This window comes from Pelecanus crispus, chromosome 20 (genome assembly GCF_030463565.1).
Source record: "Pelecanus crispus isolate bPelCri1 chromosome 20, bPelCri1.pri, whole genome shotgun sequence".
NCBI classification, from domain to species: Eukaryota; Metazoa; Chordata; class Aves; order Pelecaniformes; family Pelecanidae; genus Pelecanus; species Pelecanus crispus.
The window spans coordinates 1,775,485-1,795,811 of NC_134662.1; the positions used below are offsets into that span (position 1 = coordinate 1,775,485).

At 47.1% G+C, this 20,327-nt stretch overlaps 1 protein-coding gene across 1 annotated transcript; it reads right to left on the reverse strand.

Moving 5' to 3' along the window:
• Positions 1-2,785: 2,785 nt before the first annotated feature.
• MBD3 (methyl-CpG binding domain protein 3) lies at positions 2,786-18,620 on the reverse strand. The gene is made up of 8 exons (XM_075723547.1): positions 18,609-18,620; positions 14,319-14,375; positions 11,474-11,633; positions 9,593-9,730; positions 6,856-6,946; positions 6,200-6,377; positions 4,753-4,950; positions 2,786-3,119 (listed from the first exon to the last, which is right to left on the reverse strand). Exons 3-7 carry the CDS (start codon positions 11,573-11,575, stop codon positions 4,758-4,760), a joined length of 702 nt encoding a protein of 233 aa, XP_075579662.1. The 5' UTR covers positions 11,576-11,633; positions 14,319-14,375; positions 18,609-18,620; the 3' UTR covers positions 2,786-3,119; positions 4,753-4,757.
• Positions 18,621-20,327: the final 1,707 nt, after the last annotated feature.

A 20,327-nucleotide genomic window follows, 5' to 3' on the forward strand; every position in this document is an offset into this window, starting at 1 on the left:
TACTGTTGTTTTAGTAGAAAATAATCAAAGCAGTATACCAGTGCAAACAGTGTGCAGGACAAACATAAGGCTATTTGCAGCTCCCTATTACATACATTTATAATATCTGAGGGCAACAGGAAGGTGTCATTACCATTGACGGAAAGAATTACCGGTTTCGAAAGCATCCCCTCGCTAGTGCCTCTCCAAGCAGGTGAACTTGGTCTCAGGCAGAACAACGGAAAAAGCCACTGTTAATATGTTCTCACGTAACAACTGCTGTATATTAATAAAGGTAGATTTTGCCGCCGTTCCACTCAATTACTTTTCTTAAGTATGTTCTTTACTAATGATCTGCTCAACAAGATATACCTCAAGTAACAACTACTTTCTGCATCTTGGGGATACATTCAATGATGGCAGACCACTATATGACCATCAGTCACTCCATGGCAGTAGGCTGTGGTAAGACAAACTAATCCAGTTGTTATTGCAGCAGCATGAGAAAGACATCACAGCCATTTAAAAGGAATACTTTATTTACTTACCTGTCTTGATAAGCAGGTAAAGTTAGTTAACTTTCTCTGGTTGCGATAGGAGTCCTGGGCCCCTTTTTGGTACTTTGAACAATCAAATCCTCCATACGAATGAAAACATTAATCAACTTTTTAAAGGACTGAAGGAAAGAAAGCAAGCTGGACAGGGAAAGTAGAATGGTGAAAACAAAAGAGTTGGCACACAAGTTGGCAGCAATTTAGACTTGATATTCAATGTATCAAAATAGTAGTATCACTTCTCAATCATCTAAGTTCTGGTGCTACATATGCTTACAATATATTTAGATTCAAATAAAAGTAAAGACATCACTAGATATTAAACAAGTTTAAAAAAAAGAAATAGCGTCAGAACAAGATTGCCATAGTCAAAAGAACACCTCTCGTATGGGTTATAAACTGCTAGAGTTGGGATTCAAAGGACCGTATCAGCAACTTGCCCGTTCGACGGGACACCCTGGCAGCCTCTTACTTGGTGAGGACACAGGAAGACTGCAGCAAGAACGAACTGGCTTTCCACAAGTTTCACTCTGTATTCCCTCTGCTGGGTCCCAAACATCAAGATCCAAATCTCAGAATGGAGCTCACAACAAATATGCAAGAGCGTGTCTGCTGAAATAACTGGAAGGGGCGTAGCACAAAAACTCCAGGTAGGGGCTTGACGCAGACTAGAAGAATCTCTACTTTGTGAGAAACATTTAATTCAACACGATGAATTACAAGAGGACAGATTTACAGAATAATAACCGTAACAGACTGTTTAAAAAGGAAAATAATTTTCACTGGCTGCAGTACCAGGTAAGGTTCCCCAAAGCAATACCCGGTAGAGCAGCAGCAAAGTACAATTCAGTCTTCTTGCAGTACTCCAAATGAGCAATATCAAAGATTTTTCTGTTTTCAAATCTTTAAGAAAAAGAGTTAATATTGTATCAATCACTTTGGCATGGGTTACTTTTCAAGGAGCTTAAACCTATCCAGATCACTAAGCTGAACTACTCCCAAAGGCTATTACTTTCCAGGCAATTCCCCTGGCCCCTTGCTGTCGCTGCTAATCATTCTTACACGATAAAGGCTCTGGGAGCTACTTTCTTCCCCAAGTTTTGGGATACCAACAACTTGTACAATTGGTTAGTGGCACAGTATTTAATCCACCACTTTATACTGTATTCTCAGCTGAGACATCCATGCATGAATTACGCAATGGATACCCTAAGACTAAAATAACTTTTGCAACCTAGTCAACACATTCTCCAAGCTATAAACTCTCATCTTCCTCCCCTCTCCCTATCCTCCCTCCCCAGATAAATCCATTTTTAGCCACAAGTTACCCCAATATGCTCACAGATGTACTAGAAGAGACTGAGGAATCAATCAAGGTACCCATGGTGAAGCCAAATACTTATAAACACATTAAGGCAGGTTTCACATCATTTCATTTTTGGACACAAAATGCTGGTCACTTCACTGCACATGCAAATAAGAAAGATTTAATACTTAATAAAAAGCTTTAAATTCGTTTTTAGATATCAATTATAGAAAAATCAACCTTTTTCCTTTCTTGTTTTAAAAGAGGTCAGAACATTACTGCACACGAAAGTAGATGTGAGGACACACCTGTTGGAATGGATCCCCTTCCCTCCACACACACAGAAACAGAGGTCAGGGTTCTTGGCACCAGAAGAGAATGGAGGAAGTCTTCCTCATTGTCAGTCAGAAATAAGTCATCCTTCCATTCTGAGTTGAGAAGGTCCTTCTGACTGGACTTAAACCAAAGCAAAATATACCACAGAGTGGGTATATTTATCTTCAAAACTATTCGGCTATGCTTGGACATACACACAACTCCGTATCAAAAACGTGCACCGTAGCGCATTCAGTGTGGTGCTGGAACTAACTAAAAAACCAATTGCCATTGATGTAAGACCAATTCCTCAAGTGTAACTTCCCCTACCAATCAAAACGTCAGGTGGAAGAGGCACTGGCAGTTCATCTCCCAGACTACACTTCCAAGACCAATGTGGTCTTGCGAGGAAAAGGAAATTCAGTGACCCGAATTGACACATGGAATGACAATCCACAACATAAAATGACCTCCCTACAGTCTGGTACAAACAGGTAGCCCACAGCAGAGTAGCCAAGGAGTGAAACAGCATCTCTCTCACTTGTGTTGGGAGAGAAAATTGTTTCTATGGGTCATTGTTAAAGGTACTTCGATAGAAAAGCTTAAAAATGTATCACCTATCACTGACCCACAACAAAAAAAAAAAAAAAAAAGACGACAAGAAATTTGGTTCCTAGTATTTTCCCTCCCACCATTTTATATTCCTTTATTCCCTCCCACTTTTGCATTCCTGATCACCCTACCCCTTTAGAAAAAGGAGGGGGAGTAGAGTTTAGTCAAGTTCCATCTTCAAAACTACCCAGCAATTAATGAACCATCAGCTTCTCAACGTTTCCTGAAGTGTACATCAAAATGCTCATAGGTACAGTTGGATTGTTGGTGCAATTTACTCGGCAGACACTCTTGGCTTTGTTGTGCTGACCCTGCTGACAGGGTTTATACTGGGAATTCTTAGATGGAACTCCCTAGAAGAAAGAGAAAAAAAGACCTTGTAAGTCAATAAGAACTTTTTATGTCTTTATAGCAAGTGAGCCCTTAAGAGAATAAAGCACCATTGCCATAACATATCTATTTCTTTACCTCCTGTTTTTCACCTTTAGCAGACAGTTTGTTCTGGTTCTTTGCTGTTGCCAGACCTTTGTAGTAGAAAGGAACGCCAGACATTCGCTGTCCACATAAAGCTACTGTTAGTGATGTGGTAAACCAGGAAAATACAGAGAGCCCAGATAGAAGATGGTATCTCCCAAAGGCCAAACAGATTTTGTGTTATAATCAACCTTCCAGCTTGAAGGATTGCTTAACATAAATCACTCCTCCTTCTCCCTGAAATACAGCTGCCACTCCCTCCAAAGCGGTTTTCTTTTCTTTTGCTATTCATCCTAAAAATTCTTCCCCCCCATTCTTGACTCTTGCCTCACAGGCTCTGGAGTCTACATAACGAAGCACCCAGGGTATTGGCTATCCTACTTCAGTGACAGAACACTAATTGATTTTCTTAGGCTAAAACTTAAAACGATCAAAAATTAAAATCAGTGCGTTCTGTTTTCATCTCACTGCATGAGCTCCGCTGACGATACATACAGTGCTCCTGGCTAGGGTTACATCAAAGGAACACAGCAAGGAAAAACTCTGCTTCGTAGCATGGTGCGCCATCCCTATCTCGTGCAGCATAAAACATTTAAGGGAGCTCCTGTTGGTGTATCTTGACTTGGCCTTATATATCTGCTTTTTTCTGCATTGCTACACAGTAACGATTCATTACTCAGAGCTATTGTGGTTTACAAGGCAATAAAAAAAAATTCTAGTTGCACCTTTAAAAAATTGCACTGCACAAGTGAAAGTCAGACATATACTGGAGAACTGTGATACTTTTAAGGGATGTGCAATGTAAAGTCACATTTCTGTGAATCCTGTAGTTACTACTGTTACACTATCTTAAACTTTTCAGACGTTTCCAGATTTTGAATATATATGTTCTTCTGTTACTTTCAATTTATAAATTTCCACCACATATAAAGTTTTTTTAGCAACTTCCCTCTTTTGATGGTCAGGTTGCCTTTTTTTAACTTTCTACAAATATTATTTAAAAAATTCCACAAAGGTGCCCTCTAATATACCCTGCAAGAAAACACGTACTAAAAATGCAAAAGTGAGAAAAAAAAGGCAGGCGAGGGAGAAACTGAGTCCGTAAGATGGCAGCTGTCCTTTCTGCCCACAGCGTCCTCTTGCCTGTCACAGGAAGTAATAAACAAACAAATAGGGGGGAAAAACTGACATCAGAAGACAAATAAATTTTTAAGAACTGATCCACTTTCAAGACAGAATCCTTCAAGTGCTTACATACGCGTTCTGGTTACACATTTAGCCCATGTGACACAGACATAAGGCCCAGAGCTCTCTATGGCAACGCAAGCACCCACCAGACGTCACACACATCAAAATATTTGATTTTTTTTTTCCTGAAAGCATGGCTACTGCACCTTTAAAACTGCACGCTAAAAAGCAAAGATTGGTCAGTATATACTAAGATTCCTTCCGAAAACATTTCTGCCTTCAGTGAAGTACAGTTTAAGGTGAGAAAGGATGCTGCCACATTACCTGGACTATACATTCTCCATCTCCTGGTCATGGTCCTGCTCCTCCTCCTCCTCTTCCTCTTCTCCTTCTTCCTCGCCTCCCTCTTTCTCTGAAGGAGCTTCCCCATCTCTTGCTATTTCCTCTACATGGGCAAGCATGTCAGCCATCAGCGCTTCCTCCAGCCTCTTTCGCACCTGCTGCACCAGCTCCTCTTGCTTCCTGCCCCAAATCAATGAACACGGACATCAATCCTCAAAGTTGCCTCTTTCAAGGGAAAGGAATCTTATATCCCTCACACACGAGCCTGGGCAGACAAGCATGGCTTTGAAAGAGCCCTCCAAGAACTGCATCGTAAAAAAATGCCTGGCATTATACTATAAGTGAAGTTGAAAGAACTTTAAACAGTTGTCCAATATTTTCTATTACAAGCCCTTAGCACTGATTGTACCATTTTTAATTCTGGCTGAAATTTTCCTAATCTAGCAGCTGACTCAAGACTTTTTTTTTTTTTTTTAAATTCCTAGTACTAATATGAATTTAAACAAGAAAAAGTCAGCCTACCCTGCTCGGATTTCCAAAATGAGACTGGAGAAAATTAAGTTTCTGACCATTTCAATCTTTTTGCTCATTCTCCTTTTGAGTCACAACCTTAAATTTGCTCCTTTTCTGTCAAAGTCATAGTAAAGAAAAGAAGTGATCAACAGTCTCTGGCTCATGGGACTCCTACTTCATCTCAGCCACAGGAAATCATAAAGTTATAAACAGACCATTTTTCCTGGTCATTCATGTGTAAATCAAGCAGAAAAAAAGTCATCCTGTAATTCAAAAAGATTTATCAGTCAAACAGTCAAAACAATTACTACCTTTAAATGCTGTTAATGAATGCAAATTAGCGTGCTTTCAGACTAGTCTTTGGCATATTCAGTTCCCTATCAAGAGCTTAAAGCTGAATTTGACCAGTCTTGATTTAGCAATACAATTCATTACTGAAAGCAAGCTGTACCTAAATAAATCACATCCTTGTTCGATGCCACCACAGCACTTAGTGCTTTTATTTGGTCCTGTGCTGACAGAGTAATGTGAAGAGAATCAAATCACACTGTTCAGGATTTCTCCAATCCCTTCTTTGCTTAGAGGTGCCTTAATCAAAGTTACTCAAATTCAGACACCTTTTTCAATACAAGGAGACACACTCTGACATGAAAAACAAGTATGAACCTGAAATCTCAGGGTAACTGAGCATGGTCAAAATAAAAAATAATGGGCTTTAAGTACATGCCTGTATGAGAGCAGCTTCATGTAACAGGTTTTCTTCTACTCTACTGATATAGAAGCATTGAAATTAATTCAGCAATAGTGCTCCATCAGACATTTAAACTTGCCATTGAAAGGAAAAAGAAAGCAGGAGGTACTGTTTTACCACAAGAAACCGTGTTCCAAGACAGTAAGCGCTATTTCTAGTTAATACCTAATATCTTCATCCGTCACCATAAAGGCTTTGCAAAGCGGCTGTGAGGTGTTTAGCCAAACGCCAGGATTCTTCTCAACGGCCGCAGACAGCTGTCCAGTGATAGGCATAGTGCTAGTGTGCAGAGCACTAGCTATAGCAGAGAGAAGGGTTTCATCAGTGCAGCCAGGTCCAACCCCTGCAAGTGGGAGGAAAAGCGATAATCACCATTGCACAAGACAAAAAACAGCAAATCAGGACATCAGGCATTATTCAAATTTTAACGGCAAAGCACATACTGCCACTTAGAAAGCTAACACAACATAAATCTCAGTCCTAAACACTTCTAACAGCACCTGTACAACTCCCTCCAAGGTTATTTAAACCTAGATCAATTCCTCATTCCGTTACACAAAACAAACCCAAATTAGGAATGGAAGTTGTTTCCATTCTGCTTCTGGAAAATGAACAAAACAAAACAAAAAGTCAAGAACTTTGCTTCAGTGTTGCCTCAGGACGAAGGGCACCAAGCCTCCCAGCCAGAGTACTAACAGTTCCTGTGGAAGCAGGAATGGTCTGCAGCACTGAAGAACAAGGAGGTCAAACACAATACCTTCATATCACCGCTGATTGGTATCAAAATGCCACCCCTGGAGTTAAGGGCAGACTCTGATTACCTTGTAAACCTTTTGGAAGGTCCATTGTTTTCACCAGCTCTTCTGCAATGTCAAAAGCATTCAGTCCACTTAATTTCTTCTCCCAGAAGAGCTGACATCAAAGAAAGTGTTTATTGGCACAACACAGAAATGGAATTGACAACTACACAGAGCACCTGCTTACTATCAGAAAAGGGAAGAACACTGCTGCAGACAATTTTATATCGGGTTTACTACAGAAGGGGTCTGCCATGTCTGACGGCAGGGAACACTCCTCACTGCCAGTCCCACAACTCTGTCCGGATTTGCTGCCTTGAAAAAGACTTTCTTTTCTTCCAGGGACTGGTACATTTGCTGCTTCTGAACTGCAACAGCAAGTCAAGGCTTGCTGGCTTTCATCTAAGCACACATAGTGTGGGACAGCCTTTTTTTACACTCCTATTTCTCTCTTGCTGTCTCACACATACCACAGAAGTTAAGGAATGCAAGAACTGCATCCAAACTCTTCCCAAGGTAAAGCATTATTTTATTCCTCTCTAGCAGTTTCTCATGAGCACAACCAGGTCTAGTCCTTTACCGTATTCTGAATCACAGGTTCTCCTCAAGCTTAAGAATACGTGAATGCATGGTTTGGTAGGAAGTCACCTAGATACACCTTCAGCTCTTGATCTATACGTCTAAGCGTGATCATCGAATAGCTGGAGTACGATTTATCTTGCAAGAAAGCAATTTTATCTAGATTTTGAGAAACTAATTTACCCCAAACAGTCCACCTGTCCCCTTTTCATGCCTGTCAAAATCTGAGTGCATGTGAACTCACATTACTTTTCCAATTACCAGCTCCCAACAAGGGGAATAGGGACAGTCACAGCCGGCACACACGGGCTGGATATTCTCTAGCCTATGACTTTCATATAGGTGAATTTTAAGCCAGCGCATGATGGAACTTAACACTGCTTCCAAATTTTAAAGAAACATCTGGAGCCTGCTGACTAGAGGTTAAAATATACTACAGTCTGATAAAACATTTTGAAGTTGTAATTTAACTGACTCTTAGAGGTTTAATGCAGAGAAAGACACAAGAACGAGCAAGTTTGCCCTATTCTATGCTATATAATAGAAAATGAAATATATAAACCAATATGTATACATATTATACATACAGTATATATCATTTTATATATACATATATGCCTAAAAACCTCTAAAGGACCTTCTCAGAAAACAGACTCCAAAGTTGTCATGAAAAGAAAAAGGGTTACATAAGGAAAGCACAAGCAGAGCCTAGGAAGCTGCCTTACAACAAGTGGTAAGGTGAGCAGCGAAACTACACAGGTCAGATTCCATCTGCGTGTACTGGGGCTGATCTCTGCTGCCCAACAGATTGCACTCACGTATCAACCTCTTCCACAACAGGGATACAAATCGCTATCCAGCTCCGCGTTTTGCATATCGATGTCATATCTTTAGTGTCCTCTTTTATTGCCTTAGCTAGCCAAGGGGGTTATGGGCACAGCAACAACACTATAAACATGCATGCTCTACTTCCTTAGGAAACCATGCTAGAACCCCACCAACCTGTTTAAAAAAAAAAAACAATCAAACAAACACCCCCCCCCCCCCCCCCAAAACCAAAACATACCACCCAACTCCATTTCAAACAGAGCCTAACTCACACTTCACAAAAGTAGATTTTAAGTTTGCAGAAAAGGTTTTCAGTGTGAGAGGTGGGTATTTTCTAGGGTATTTTTAAATTTTATTGCAATCACTTTCCCTCTTGGAAAGATGTATTTTAATGCCACCAGACCTACAAGAGTTTAAACTGTACTGAACATTGATACCGATGACAGCATCTGAACAGACTAACGAAGCTGAACATGTAGTCTCCAGAAGGTATGCGGATGGCCTCGCTACAGGAAAGGATTCACAGAATCCCTGGTGTGAGCTCTGCGGAGGCAACAGGCTCCGGTAGTAGCAATGAAATGAGAATGCCTTCCAAAGGCTGCTTTGAACAGGTACATCTTATTTTACCAGTGCCCAACTTCAAAGCCACACTTGTCCTAAGCACACTCGTTGCATCCTTTCACTAGATGAAATTAAGCTGAAAGATTTCCTTTAATTTTGGTGTATTCTCTTGTTTGCAAATACACAGTATGATAAGAAAACCACTTTGATTTTGTATTAATAATGACATTCCAAGTGAATTTATGACCTTATTCATAGAGGTAGAGTTAACTACTAGTGACATACGCATCTGAAAAAAAGGCCCACGCAGGGGGGTACAATCCCTTGCGCTACAGCACAACCACCACATTGTATGTGGTCCGTACAGGAACAGGGATTTCTTGAAACACAGAATTCTTATACAATTGGAACATTTGACAGTGATGCTTATTACAATGCAAATGTCCCTTAAAGTGCTTACGACATCTGTCTAAATTTGTTGATAATACTTAATTTCAGCATTAAGGAAATGAAGGCTTAACTAAAACATAATTGTAATATAAACAATGGTTGGAGTCTAGTTATAAAACACAGTGCAGACAACATTAACTATATATTGGAAATGGGTTTTGTTCCGATTTTAAAAGCTGGGAGCACTGTACGTTACTGTTTTTGAAATATCAGAGACTTCAAATTGCCGTGGACTATCTGTTCAGCATCACAAAGTTAAAGCGGTTTATTTTGGGACCCTGCCAGCAGCAAAACCAGGAGTTTTTTAATTCTGGAGAAGAAGCTACTAAGCTGCAAGCCTTACCTGCCGGGGCTGGTCCACAGCTTTCTGAGGATCACTCTTCACCTTATTGCTGGGATGGTTTGTGATCTTTGTGACAGGTTGTTTGAATATGGAGGCTGTCTGTCTGACAGGCAGTGCTGTGTTCAAATCAGGCTTGCCCTAAAAATTTCAAACAAAAGGAGGGGAAAAGCCCACAAAAATATTTTCAATTTGCTACAACGCCGCTATAGCCATAAAGATGTACAGCAGGGAAAAGAAGAGTTCATGGACTTGAAAACTTGTCTGATCGCAAGCTATGCGAGTTAGACTGCTAAAAACGCATAACTACGTTCAAATCTTGCCTTAGACCTATCAAAATTAAAATAAGTTTTCCACTCTTTTGCATTCCACTTAACCTACTAGCCTCCTCTCACTCTAGTTTATACACATTGGTTTCATCCCAATTTTGACAGAATTTAGGAGTCAGAACACTGAGTTTGCACTTTGACAAGCCTGTAGATCTGTGGTAGATCACAGTAGACAAGTGACTGTAGAACACTAAACGAGAAGATTTTGACACAATACTTGTAATAATGAGAAAAAAATATGAAATGGGATTTAGAGAATGTTTTGTGAATCCAGAAACCATTCTGTTTAAATCCAGCTGTGGATGCCAATAAACAAATCAATACAGCTGGAACCTTGATCGCTTTTTTTACCTTCAGTTCTTAACAAAACTCAGTTTTCCCACGGAGCTCATAACAATCAAGTTTTCACTACAGGACTGCATTTTATGTTAGCGGAAACATAGGAAGACCGTTCCTCGTTCCCGAGATCTAACATGCAAGTCTTGAAACGGCTGTAGGACATACTTTGTTCTTGAGGATGCAGACACTGCGTCTGCTTAACATATTTATTCATGAGATGTAGAAAAGATGTATTCAGGACAAATAGTCTGAATCATCTGTGTTAATCCCTTTATAAGCCAATGATAACTATTCATACATTTATTGAAAGGTTTGGGCAGGATTTTTAGCCGATGAGACGTGTGTTAGCTGCTGGTCTCTGCAGCAAGGCATGTTTCTTTTAAAACATCACTACAGCACCTAGTGCTTTAAGTCAATGCTCCAATCACTCTGATGATGATGATTCTTGACTGGTTGACATATTTAGAAAGTAAGCGTTATGCTCATTTCCACATTTAATGTTTAGGTACACAGACATAAGCTTTTGGGTTCTGAAAAACTTAAGAATGACTTGAGCCAATCTATCCAGACAGGCAGTATACCAATGTCACTGTAATCTTGACTACCAATCAAAATTACCAGGTGCCAAACACAGACTCTTTTATTTTGTTCTACAAATAGGCCTCGCCATGCTCTTGCCTCTTCAGCTTTTTGCCCGAAACGCATCCCCTCCTTAGATCAGTTCCAAAGCCGAGATAGCAGCATGGCCTAGCCTACAGATAGCTCCAGGGAGTCACTTGCCGGAGGCGGTGTTATCTCCTCATCCCTGCTGCTCCACCCCACTCTTCCCTCCTCCCCCAAACCAAATGCCAGAGCAGAGCGGAGCTGCTGCACAGCCACAGGAGTCAGCTGGAGATCCGGGGCTCTGGAGGAGATCGTGCTGGAGAAGACGATCTCACACTCCAGAGAGAAAGATGCCAGCCCTCTCTCCAGCCCTTCTGTACAAAGGATTTAGCAGTACCGCAATGTTCTTCCGTGCTATCAGTACCCTGGAAGAATCAGGGAATCGCAGTATTTGTCCAACACCCCATAACGGCGATTCTCATACAACTCCAGTTTCACACATTAATTACAGAATGCTTAATTTTCACGCTATCACAGATACTGTTCTGAGAGGCAGTCTGGCCAGTACAAAGCAGATGGAAAGGGGAAAGCTGCCGCTGCATCTCAGTCTTACTTTGGCTTGGTTGGAACAGTCATAGCGCATCCTCTGTCTGTTCTTGTTCATTTTATTCATCAACATCTTCCCTGTGCGGAAGTCAAAAGTGCTCAGGTCCATCGAGCTCCCCAGGTAGCGTGCCAGCTGGGGCTTGCTTCGGAACTTTTTACCACTTGGGCTGAAAAAACACAGAAAAGAAGCAAGGAGGGAAATTAAAACGCTCTGGACTTCAATACCAGCGCTCGCTGCAACTCAGGAGAGGCAATTTTTATTTCCTTCATGAAAAACAACGCGTGCTGAACTTCCAAGAATGAAGCTCACATTAAACGCTAAATGGATATTACTGCTTCCATATCAACTCCTTCTTATGATTGCTGTGGAAGAGACAAATTAAGAGCAGACCATGTTAAAATGTTTTTATACGTAAAGAAGAAGATTCAGACCAGGTATAATTCACACAATAACCAACATGGTTGCACAGATGTACTTATCACTTGGTTGTCTCAAATAATAAATGTCCATTTTCAAGCATAATTTCTTCTCCCAGGAGTGTTACGTTTGACTAGCACCACAAACGTCTCCTCGGACTCCTTTTTCCTCCCCCTTGAATAGCACATTCAGGTTTGATTACAAGTCTTTGGTAGCATTCTTAACACTTAACTTCAGGATTACACAGTAGCAAGGAGAAAGAACAGAAGTTAACTGCTGACAAGCTGCAAAGCAAAGAATTACAAAGCTTAAGTGATGCAAAGAAAAAGGTCAAAATCTTGGAAAACATTCCATTAATGGCAAAACAGAAGAGAGATTCTTTTCAAACACCTGGTTTCACATGAAAGACTACAGCCTGGCAAGCAGGCACAAATTACTCCAACTCCTCGTTGTTGTTGGGTTTGGTTTTTTTAAGTAATATAACATAACCTTTTGCACTACTACAAAAAGCACTGCTAGGTAAGCTCTTTTATTTTTTATGCATAAAGCAAAAATAAGCCAATGTGTTGTGACTGCAGCGTAGAACTATACAGACAACAAGCACAAAGTATTCTCCACATTCTCATTTAGCATCATAGCAACACCTCTTTATTCCCTTAATTTCTCTCATTTCTAGTTTTCTGCATCTTGCAACTTGCATATTCAATCTTAGTACCCATCTGGTAGAAGCTCACTCCACATACATCTATCACACTAAACACTGGTTAGCTGGGTGAAAGGCATTTTAAGACCAAAAATGCCAGTTACCACTCCACCCCTATTCATCCATTTTCTTCTTTTAAAGAGCGGTTAGTGGTGTCGGAACATTTTTTTTTCAGCCATATTGCATGGAAGAAGGGTGATCTCCTCCCTAGCCTACAAATACCCTCTGCTCTCAAGGGCCAGGGAAGATTCAGGCCATCTCATTTAGAAGACGTAAGGTCACATCCCAGCGAGACCTCGCTAACAGGCTGCCCGCTGTACCCAGTGGTGGCTCCTGTCAGTTCAACAACTCAATTCAAAGCAACTTCACAATATCCAAGCGTTGAACTTGAGAGGACTAGAAGCAGTACCTACATAATAGAGGCTCTATTTTTTCTACTGAGAAGTGGTATCAATGCAACTTATACCTGCCAGAGACAAATTAATGGCAATGAGGTTCAAATGCTTTCTGCGGACAGTTGGAGCTCTGTGATCACCTGCCGTTATTCCTGAAGCCAGAAATGCAGGCTACTTGTTGCAAGATTTCTACTTGAAGGCCAAGAATAACTTGAAATAATAAAGTTGTGACAGGATGAGAGGAAAGAAGTATTATTATTTCAGCAGCACAGACCCTGCTCTACCTCAGTGGTGGTGTTCACACTGGTAAGATACTAACAACCTCTCTAGGGTCTTCTCAAAGGAAAAAAGCTCCAAGGAAAAAGCCTCTTTTCAACACAATATCTGCTTCCTTGAAGCCTTTATTAGGGGAAAGGCCTGAAAAAATAGCATAACCATAAAATGTCTGGTATGGGACAGTGGCAAACCAATTAGCTCAAGTTAGACTGCATATGCAAAAAAACAGATTAAAAAAACCAGAAAGTACCAAACTGTTAAAAACTCTCCAAAAACTGAGAGACAAGGTTAATATGAATTATACTAAAACTGAAATCTGAAGAAGCCTCTCAAAGGATTTACGACTGAAAGGCTGTGGTCATCCCACACACAGCACCTGCTTCAGAAGCTCCTGGCCCCAACTGCTCCCGAGCTGCTTATCCTGCCTCGTATCTACTCCCCGCACCACCACTGCTCAAGCACCAAAGCATTCATGCAAATGCACAGTTAACCAGATGGGGAAAAATAATCCATCTTTAGAGGGTAGGGAGAAGAGAAGGAAACACACCTCAGCTGGACCAGTTTGCTACGGAGCCGCACAAACACTTAGGCCAGAAAATGACATAGAGAGTTGGAATAAGCAGACAGGAACAGAGCCTGGGTCCAGACTCAAATTTGAAACCACTTTTTAAAAATACAAAGGGAGTTATATGCTTCAATCCAGAAAAAGGAATAACCAACTCCAGCAGCTTTTAGGCCAGAGCCATCGCTGCCTTCAGTGAAGCCAAGAAGAGAAACTCCTACTGTATGAAGAATATGACACTGCTTCCTCTTCCAAGATCCACAGCTCCAATTTACAGTTTAGTATCTCAGTAATTTTAAAAATAACACATTACAGTGAATTGCGCACTGCACAATTGCGCAGCGCAACTTCCACAACACAGCCAGATACATTCAGAGACAGTATTTTAAATGCAACACAGCCCTTCAGCTTTTTTGTGTAGTATGTGTTCTAGTAATTTTGCAAAGAATCTGAAAAGCTGCTCAAAGTCCACATATGTCTAAAAAAAAAAAAACCCACCTGAAATGACTCAGAGTCCTGTCTCTTCCTGGGGAAGCTTGGCCCAAAGGAAAAGCACTGAAATGTTCAGAAGAAAAACTTTTATTCTGATTATGTCTTGAAAAAGGCAATACTGTACCAAGCTTCTCTGGAACAATGGCAGACCGGGGAACGAAGCTACAACTCAAAGCTGACGGCAAACTTGCTCAGTAAACACGAACAGAAGGGAAGTGGCTGGTGTGCTCTGGAGCTCCTGGGGTCCGCCTGGCAGGAGCATGCCTGGTAGGACACAGCCACTGAGGGCACCTACAGACCAGGACGGGGAGAAAGGCAGCCGAAAACCCACGCCACTTCAGCAGCGGGATTGCTCGCTGCATGTCACAACGCACAGAAACAGTAAACCAGCATTTGTGAATTCTGAACGTTGTTAAAATGCTCGTGTGCCCTTTAAATGTCACAAAATTTTATCTCCTTCTACTCCAAAGCAAACACTTTGCTCTGCACTCCTGGTTTTGATATACAAAGACTTTGAAGAGACCCGGAAGAGAGACATCTTGGTGCAAAGCTGCAAAAACCAACCTCTCCTAAATCATACTGCAGGCACTGATACTGCGAGCACGCTGCACTTGGCTGCTGAATTAAGGTCTTTCACACTTCACCGTGTTACGAAAAAGCAAGGCAACTACAAAGTTGCAAACGATTTTACATGCTCGTCCATCAAAAGGTCCAGCACATTATCCCCTTGCCCTGCCTGCCTCAGCACTAACAAAACGAACCCGAAGAGGACCGAGGGGTGGCATGACCAAACCCAAGCCACCCTCATTTATTATTCTCAGACTTTTTGGGCGCGGATTAAGCTGAATGCGTGGCAGCCTATTGAAGGGCCAGGGGCTGCCAGGTGCCCGCTGCTCTCCATGTGCAGCTCACCCTTTGTTTCCTGCCTTATATTCTTGAGGAGAGACCGACTGCAAGCCCAGGCCCTCTCCCCTCCTCCCTCATTACACAAGTCTCCTCCCCTCCGCTCTCCCCATTTAGCCTACGCAGGATCTGCACAACTTGGAAAGCAAGGGACAAAAGACAAAAAAAAAAAAAAACAAACCTGAACAAACCCAGGCGTCTCCTGCCTTTTAAAGAAATGGAGGCAGGAAGAAGCTAGGTAAAAAGGGTGATCAATAGCATATGCCCAAAGCCTCATTTCCTCGGTGGGGGGTGATGGGTATAATGCAAAATGTTTTTCCTTCTCCGTTTCAATCGTGCTCCCTCCTGCGTGGAGCTGGGGAGTCAGAGCCCACCCCAGCCTCCCTCGGCTGCACTTCTCCCCCCAGCCCTGCTCCAGGCCCTTCGGGTGCCGTACAGCCCCGACACTGCTTCCTAGGGAGAGACGCGCGCCCTGGGACACCTCGCACGCTGCCGCCGTCAGCCCCCCCCTCTCGCAGCACCTTCACGTTATCCCTGGCTGCAGCATCTGCACCAAGTCCTGCCTCAGCCGTCCCACACTCCGACAACTCGGTTATCCCGGGACAGGCTAGCACGGACATACTTGCTGCTCTCACCAGCGCACATAAAAAGCACCGGTGTGAACAAGCAAGAGCCCTCCAGCTGCTGTAACCCACCTCACATCTTCACACATCCGCGCAGCAGCATCTCCCCATCCCTCCACGAACGGGTGCCCTCAGCTCTGCACGGAGCAGCCTCGGGGGATCGAGCTGTCCCTTGCCACCGCAGCCGTCCCACGCAATATTTATGTGCGCACGGAGGCCCCGCACCACTGCCAGCAGCAGCAGCGTGTCAGGGATGCTCCCTGCCCCGCAGGGCAACGGGGTTGTCTTTGTTCAGTAACTCGGGCTCTGACCACAAAAAAAAAAAAAAAAAAAAGAAAAAGACCCACCACATCACCAAAAAAACCCCCAAAAAACCAACTTTGATACACACAATACACGCAAAACGTCTCAGATTTCCAGAAGCACCCCACCCCTCAACAAGAACCCAAGCGGCAGTCCCGCGACGCAGGAATGAGCCCAGTATGACCAGTCATTTTTATAGGGCTCATCTCAAGCATCACGAGAGCTTCCCTGAGGGAGCTGCGACTAAAACAGAACAATCAAGAAAGAGCAAAGTACCGTCTCAGTAAAAGCATTCTCCTCCACAATTTTTTTGGGAAAAAAAGGAGTATACAGACCAAAACATACTTGGGGGGGGGGGGGTTATGTAAAAAGATTTTCTTCAACTTTTTACATAGGTGCTGCACAGGTAAGAAATTCACCACAAAACAAGCTTCACCCAAGAGATCTGTTAAGTTTGCTAGAACAGCAACGTCAACAACTCCTCGAGGCAGAGACGAGCAGCGACCCCAAACTTCTCAGACGCTTGGTCATCAAACCTTCAGCAGAAAAACGCTACAAAGAAAAAGCCACACAAAGCAGCACTAAATTCTCCTTCCCCGAGGTGAGAACACTGAGTTTGGAGAGAGCCTTTGCAGCCAAAACTCTCTCAAAGACAACCTACCGCTTTCACAAAATCCCTGATACGCTTCCCTTCCTGAAATCCTGCATCCCTGCCCCTTTCCTGCTCGCTCTGAGTTTGCCCCCCAAGCCCCACCACATCAGCCAGGCACCCGCGTGGGCTTCCCAACTCTTAAGCCACGGGCAGACGGCAGAATGCACTCCAGTTAAAAAGTTTCTGCACAATCAACAGCTGGTAAGCGCGAGGTTATAGGAGTGTTTCTAAAAACCTGCCCTTACACCTTGAGAAGGGTTCGATTTCCAGCCAGCAACCGGCTTGCACAGACTCACATCTCACGGGCTGAACATACACGGCACAACCCATTTGTCCTGTTGCCCAAAGCAGAACTCATATTCGACAGAAACCTTCCCGCAGAAAGCACGTGCTGCCAGTGCTTAGAGTTACAAAAAGAAACCTCCCAACAGAAAGCGCAGTAGCCCTAAACAGCGGTTCAGAAAGGCAGTAACTGCCGCCCCGCCGCTGAGCGCCTCGGCTCAGCGTTAATTCTCGAGGCTGGTGATTGCACACGAGAGCACTCGTTTCCAAACCACGCATGCAATTTTCCACAAACACTTACTCCATCTGTACATTCGGCATAGCCGGACAAAAATATCATCCAGGTAAACAACAGGTAGAAATAGCAGAGGTATTAATAAATTGCCACACGGGTATTTTCCACTCTGAGGTAATGCAAAACGCAACAGCAACCAAAAATTAGTGCAGCAGGGCCCTATTATACCTTTGATCTCTGTCCAAATTGATATAAAGGGAAAATCCATTGTGACTTGGGAATAAAAACATGCTACTTATCCTCTCTCGCCCTCTTTCTCAAGTTCAGCTCCGAGACCGCAACTTTACAAATAATTTATTGGAAAAACGGGGATCTTTGAAGCTTTCGGCTGCACCTCCTCTAGCTGCTGCCGGTGATCTCTTCTTCTCCCTGCAGACTCCAAGCTGCAGCGGCGGAGCCGGCACTTCCAGCCTCCCGCTCTCAAGGATGGCATTCGCTGGTTCACTCGCTACCCGGCACGGCACGCTTTTCTCAGAACCGTAATCCGATTTAAAAAAAATGAAATCCAACGCGTGCAGAAGCCGATCGCGTACGTTTTGCCGACTAGAAGGGCCAGATGAGGACACCTGGATAACTCCCGCTACGCTCTTCCAGCTCCCGATGGATCTAAGTTTCACACATCAGCTGGCGGGTGCACCGGGGCTGCCCGGTACGGGCGCAGGAAGGATCCATATGGCCCACCTAGGGCCATATGAGGCATCCGCCGGTATTAATAGAAATCCCTGGGGCAGAGCGAGCCGCTCCCCAGCCATGCGCTTCCCCCAGGAGCAGCACCCACAGGATAACGCGCCCCCAGCCCTGCCCCGCGCTCCCACCCACAGCAGCAGCCAACGCTCCCCTCCTCGCCCGACCCCGCATTCCCCAATGCGCACAAAAAGCGGCGGACGGAGCCCCCCAAGGCGGGCAACCACTCTCCCCGACGCCCTGGCCACTTCACAAACGCCTTATTTACTCGACATTAAGCCAAGATAACTGTATTTGCCAGGCGTCAGCCGCCCCGCGGGGACGAGCGGGGTACGAAGGGCCGCGGCCCCGCTCCACGGCGCCCAGCACCGCTCGGCCGGGCGCTGACAGCGCGGCGGGGCCCCCGCGCCCCCCGCAGCCCCCGCCCCCGGTCCACCTGTGGCCACCGACGGGCCCGGCCCGGCCCGCCCCCGGCGCCCCGCCGCGAGGGAGCGCGGCCCCAGCCCCCCCCGGGCCCGGGGCAGAGGCGCCGCGGCCCGGCCGAGCGCTCCCACCTCTTCCGCTCCATGGCGGCCCGGCCCGGCCCGCGGCCGCTCCCTCCTGGCTCCGGCCGCCGCCGCCTCCCGCCGGCTCTTCCCGGCGCCGCGCTCTCCTCCCGCCGGCGGCTGTTCCGCGCTCCGCCCGCTCCCGCCGCCCCCCGCCGAACCGCGGCTCGCCCCGCTCCCGCCCGCCGCCCCCCCCCCCGAGCGCGGCCTCCGCCGCCGCGGGCGCCCGCCGGGCCCTGGCGCCGCTCCGCGCTCCGCCGCGGCCCTCCCGCCTCCTCCGCTCCGCGCCGCTCCGCCCGCCCCCGCCGTTCCGCGCCCGCCCCTTCCCACCGCGCCGCCTCCCGCCGCCGCCGGATCCCTCCGCCCGCGCGCGCCGCGCGGATATAGTCCCTCCCCGCCGCCCCGCTCGGCGGGAAGCCGCCCGGCCCCCCCCCCCCCCCCCCCCCGCCGCCCCGCTCCCCTGCGGGCCCTCCCGGCCCGGCCTTACCCCAGCGCCGGGCGCCGCGGCCCCCCCCCGCTGTCCCGGCAGCGCCGCTTTGGGCATCCTCCCCCGCGGCCGCCCCGGCCGGACTGGCGGCCCGGCCCCGCGCCCCCCGCTCGCGCCCCCTGCAGCCCCGGCCCCGCGCGGCACCCCCCACCCCCACCCCCCCCCGGGACCCGGGCCCGGCACCGGCGCTGGAGGCGGCCCCGCCGGGACGCGGAGCACGGCCGGGGGTGCCGGGCACGGCCCCACGCAGCGGGCACGGGCAGAGGCGGCCCCACGGAGCGGGCACGGGCAGAGGTGGCCCCACGGAGCGGGCACGGCCCCACGGAGCGGGCACGGGCAGAGGTGGCCCCACGGAGCGGGCACGGCCCCACGGAGCGGGCACAGCCCCACGCACCGGGCATGGCCCCACGCAGCAGGCACGGGCAGAGGCGGCCCCACGGAGCGGGCACGGGCAGAGGTGGCCCCACGGAGCGGGCACGGGCAGAGGTGGCCCCACGGGCAGTGGGCACGGCCCCACGGGCACAGGCGGCCCCACGGAGCGGGCACGGCCCCACGGGCAGTGGGCACGGCCCCACGGGCACAGGCGGCCCCACGGAGCGGGCACGGCCCCACGGGCAGAGGCGGCCCCACGCAGTGGGCACAGACCCATGGGCAGAGGTTGCCCCGCGCAGTGGGCACAGCCCCATGGGCAGAAGTAGCCCCACGCAGTGGGCACAGCCCCACGGGCACAGGCGGCCCACGGGGAGAGGTGGCCCCACACAGTGGGCACGGCCCCACGGGCAGAGGTTGCCCCGCGCACTGGGCACAGCCCCACGGGCAGAGGTTGCCCCGCGCAGTGGGCACAGCCCCACGGGCAGAGGTGGCCCCACGGGCAGAGGTAGCCCCACGGGCAGAGGTGGCCCCACGCAGCGGGCACGGCCCCACGGGCAGAAGTGTCCCCACGCAGCGGGCACGGCCCCACGGGCAGAGGTGGCCCCACGCAGCGGGCACGGCCCCACGGGCAGAGGTGGCCCCACGCAGCGGGCACGGCCCCACGGGCAGAGGTGGCCCCACGCAGCGGGCACGGCCCCACGGGCAGAGGTTGCCCCGCGCAGTGGGCACAGCCCCACGGGCAGAGGTGGCCCCACGGGCAGAGGTGGCCCCACGGGCAGAGGTGGCCCCACGGGCAGAGGTGGCCCCATGCAGCGGGCACGGCCCCACGGGCAGAAGTGTCCCCACGCAGCGGGCACGGCCCCACGGGC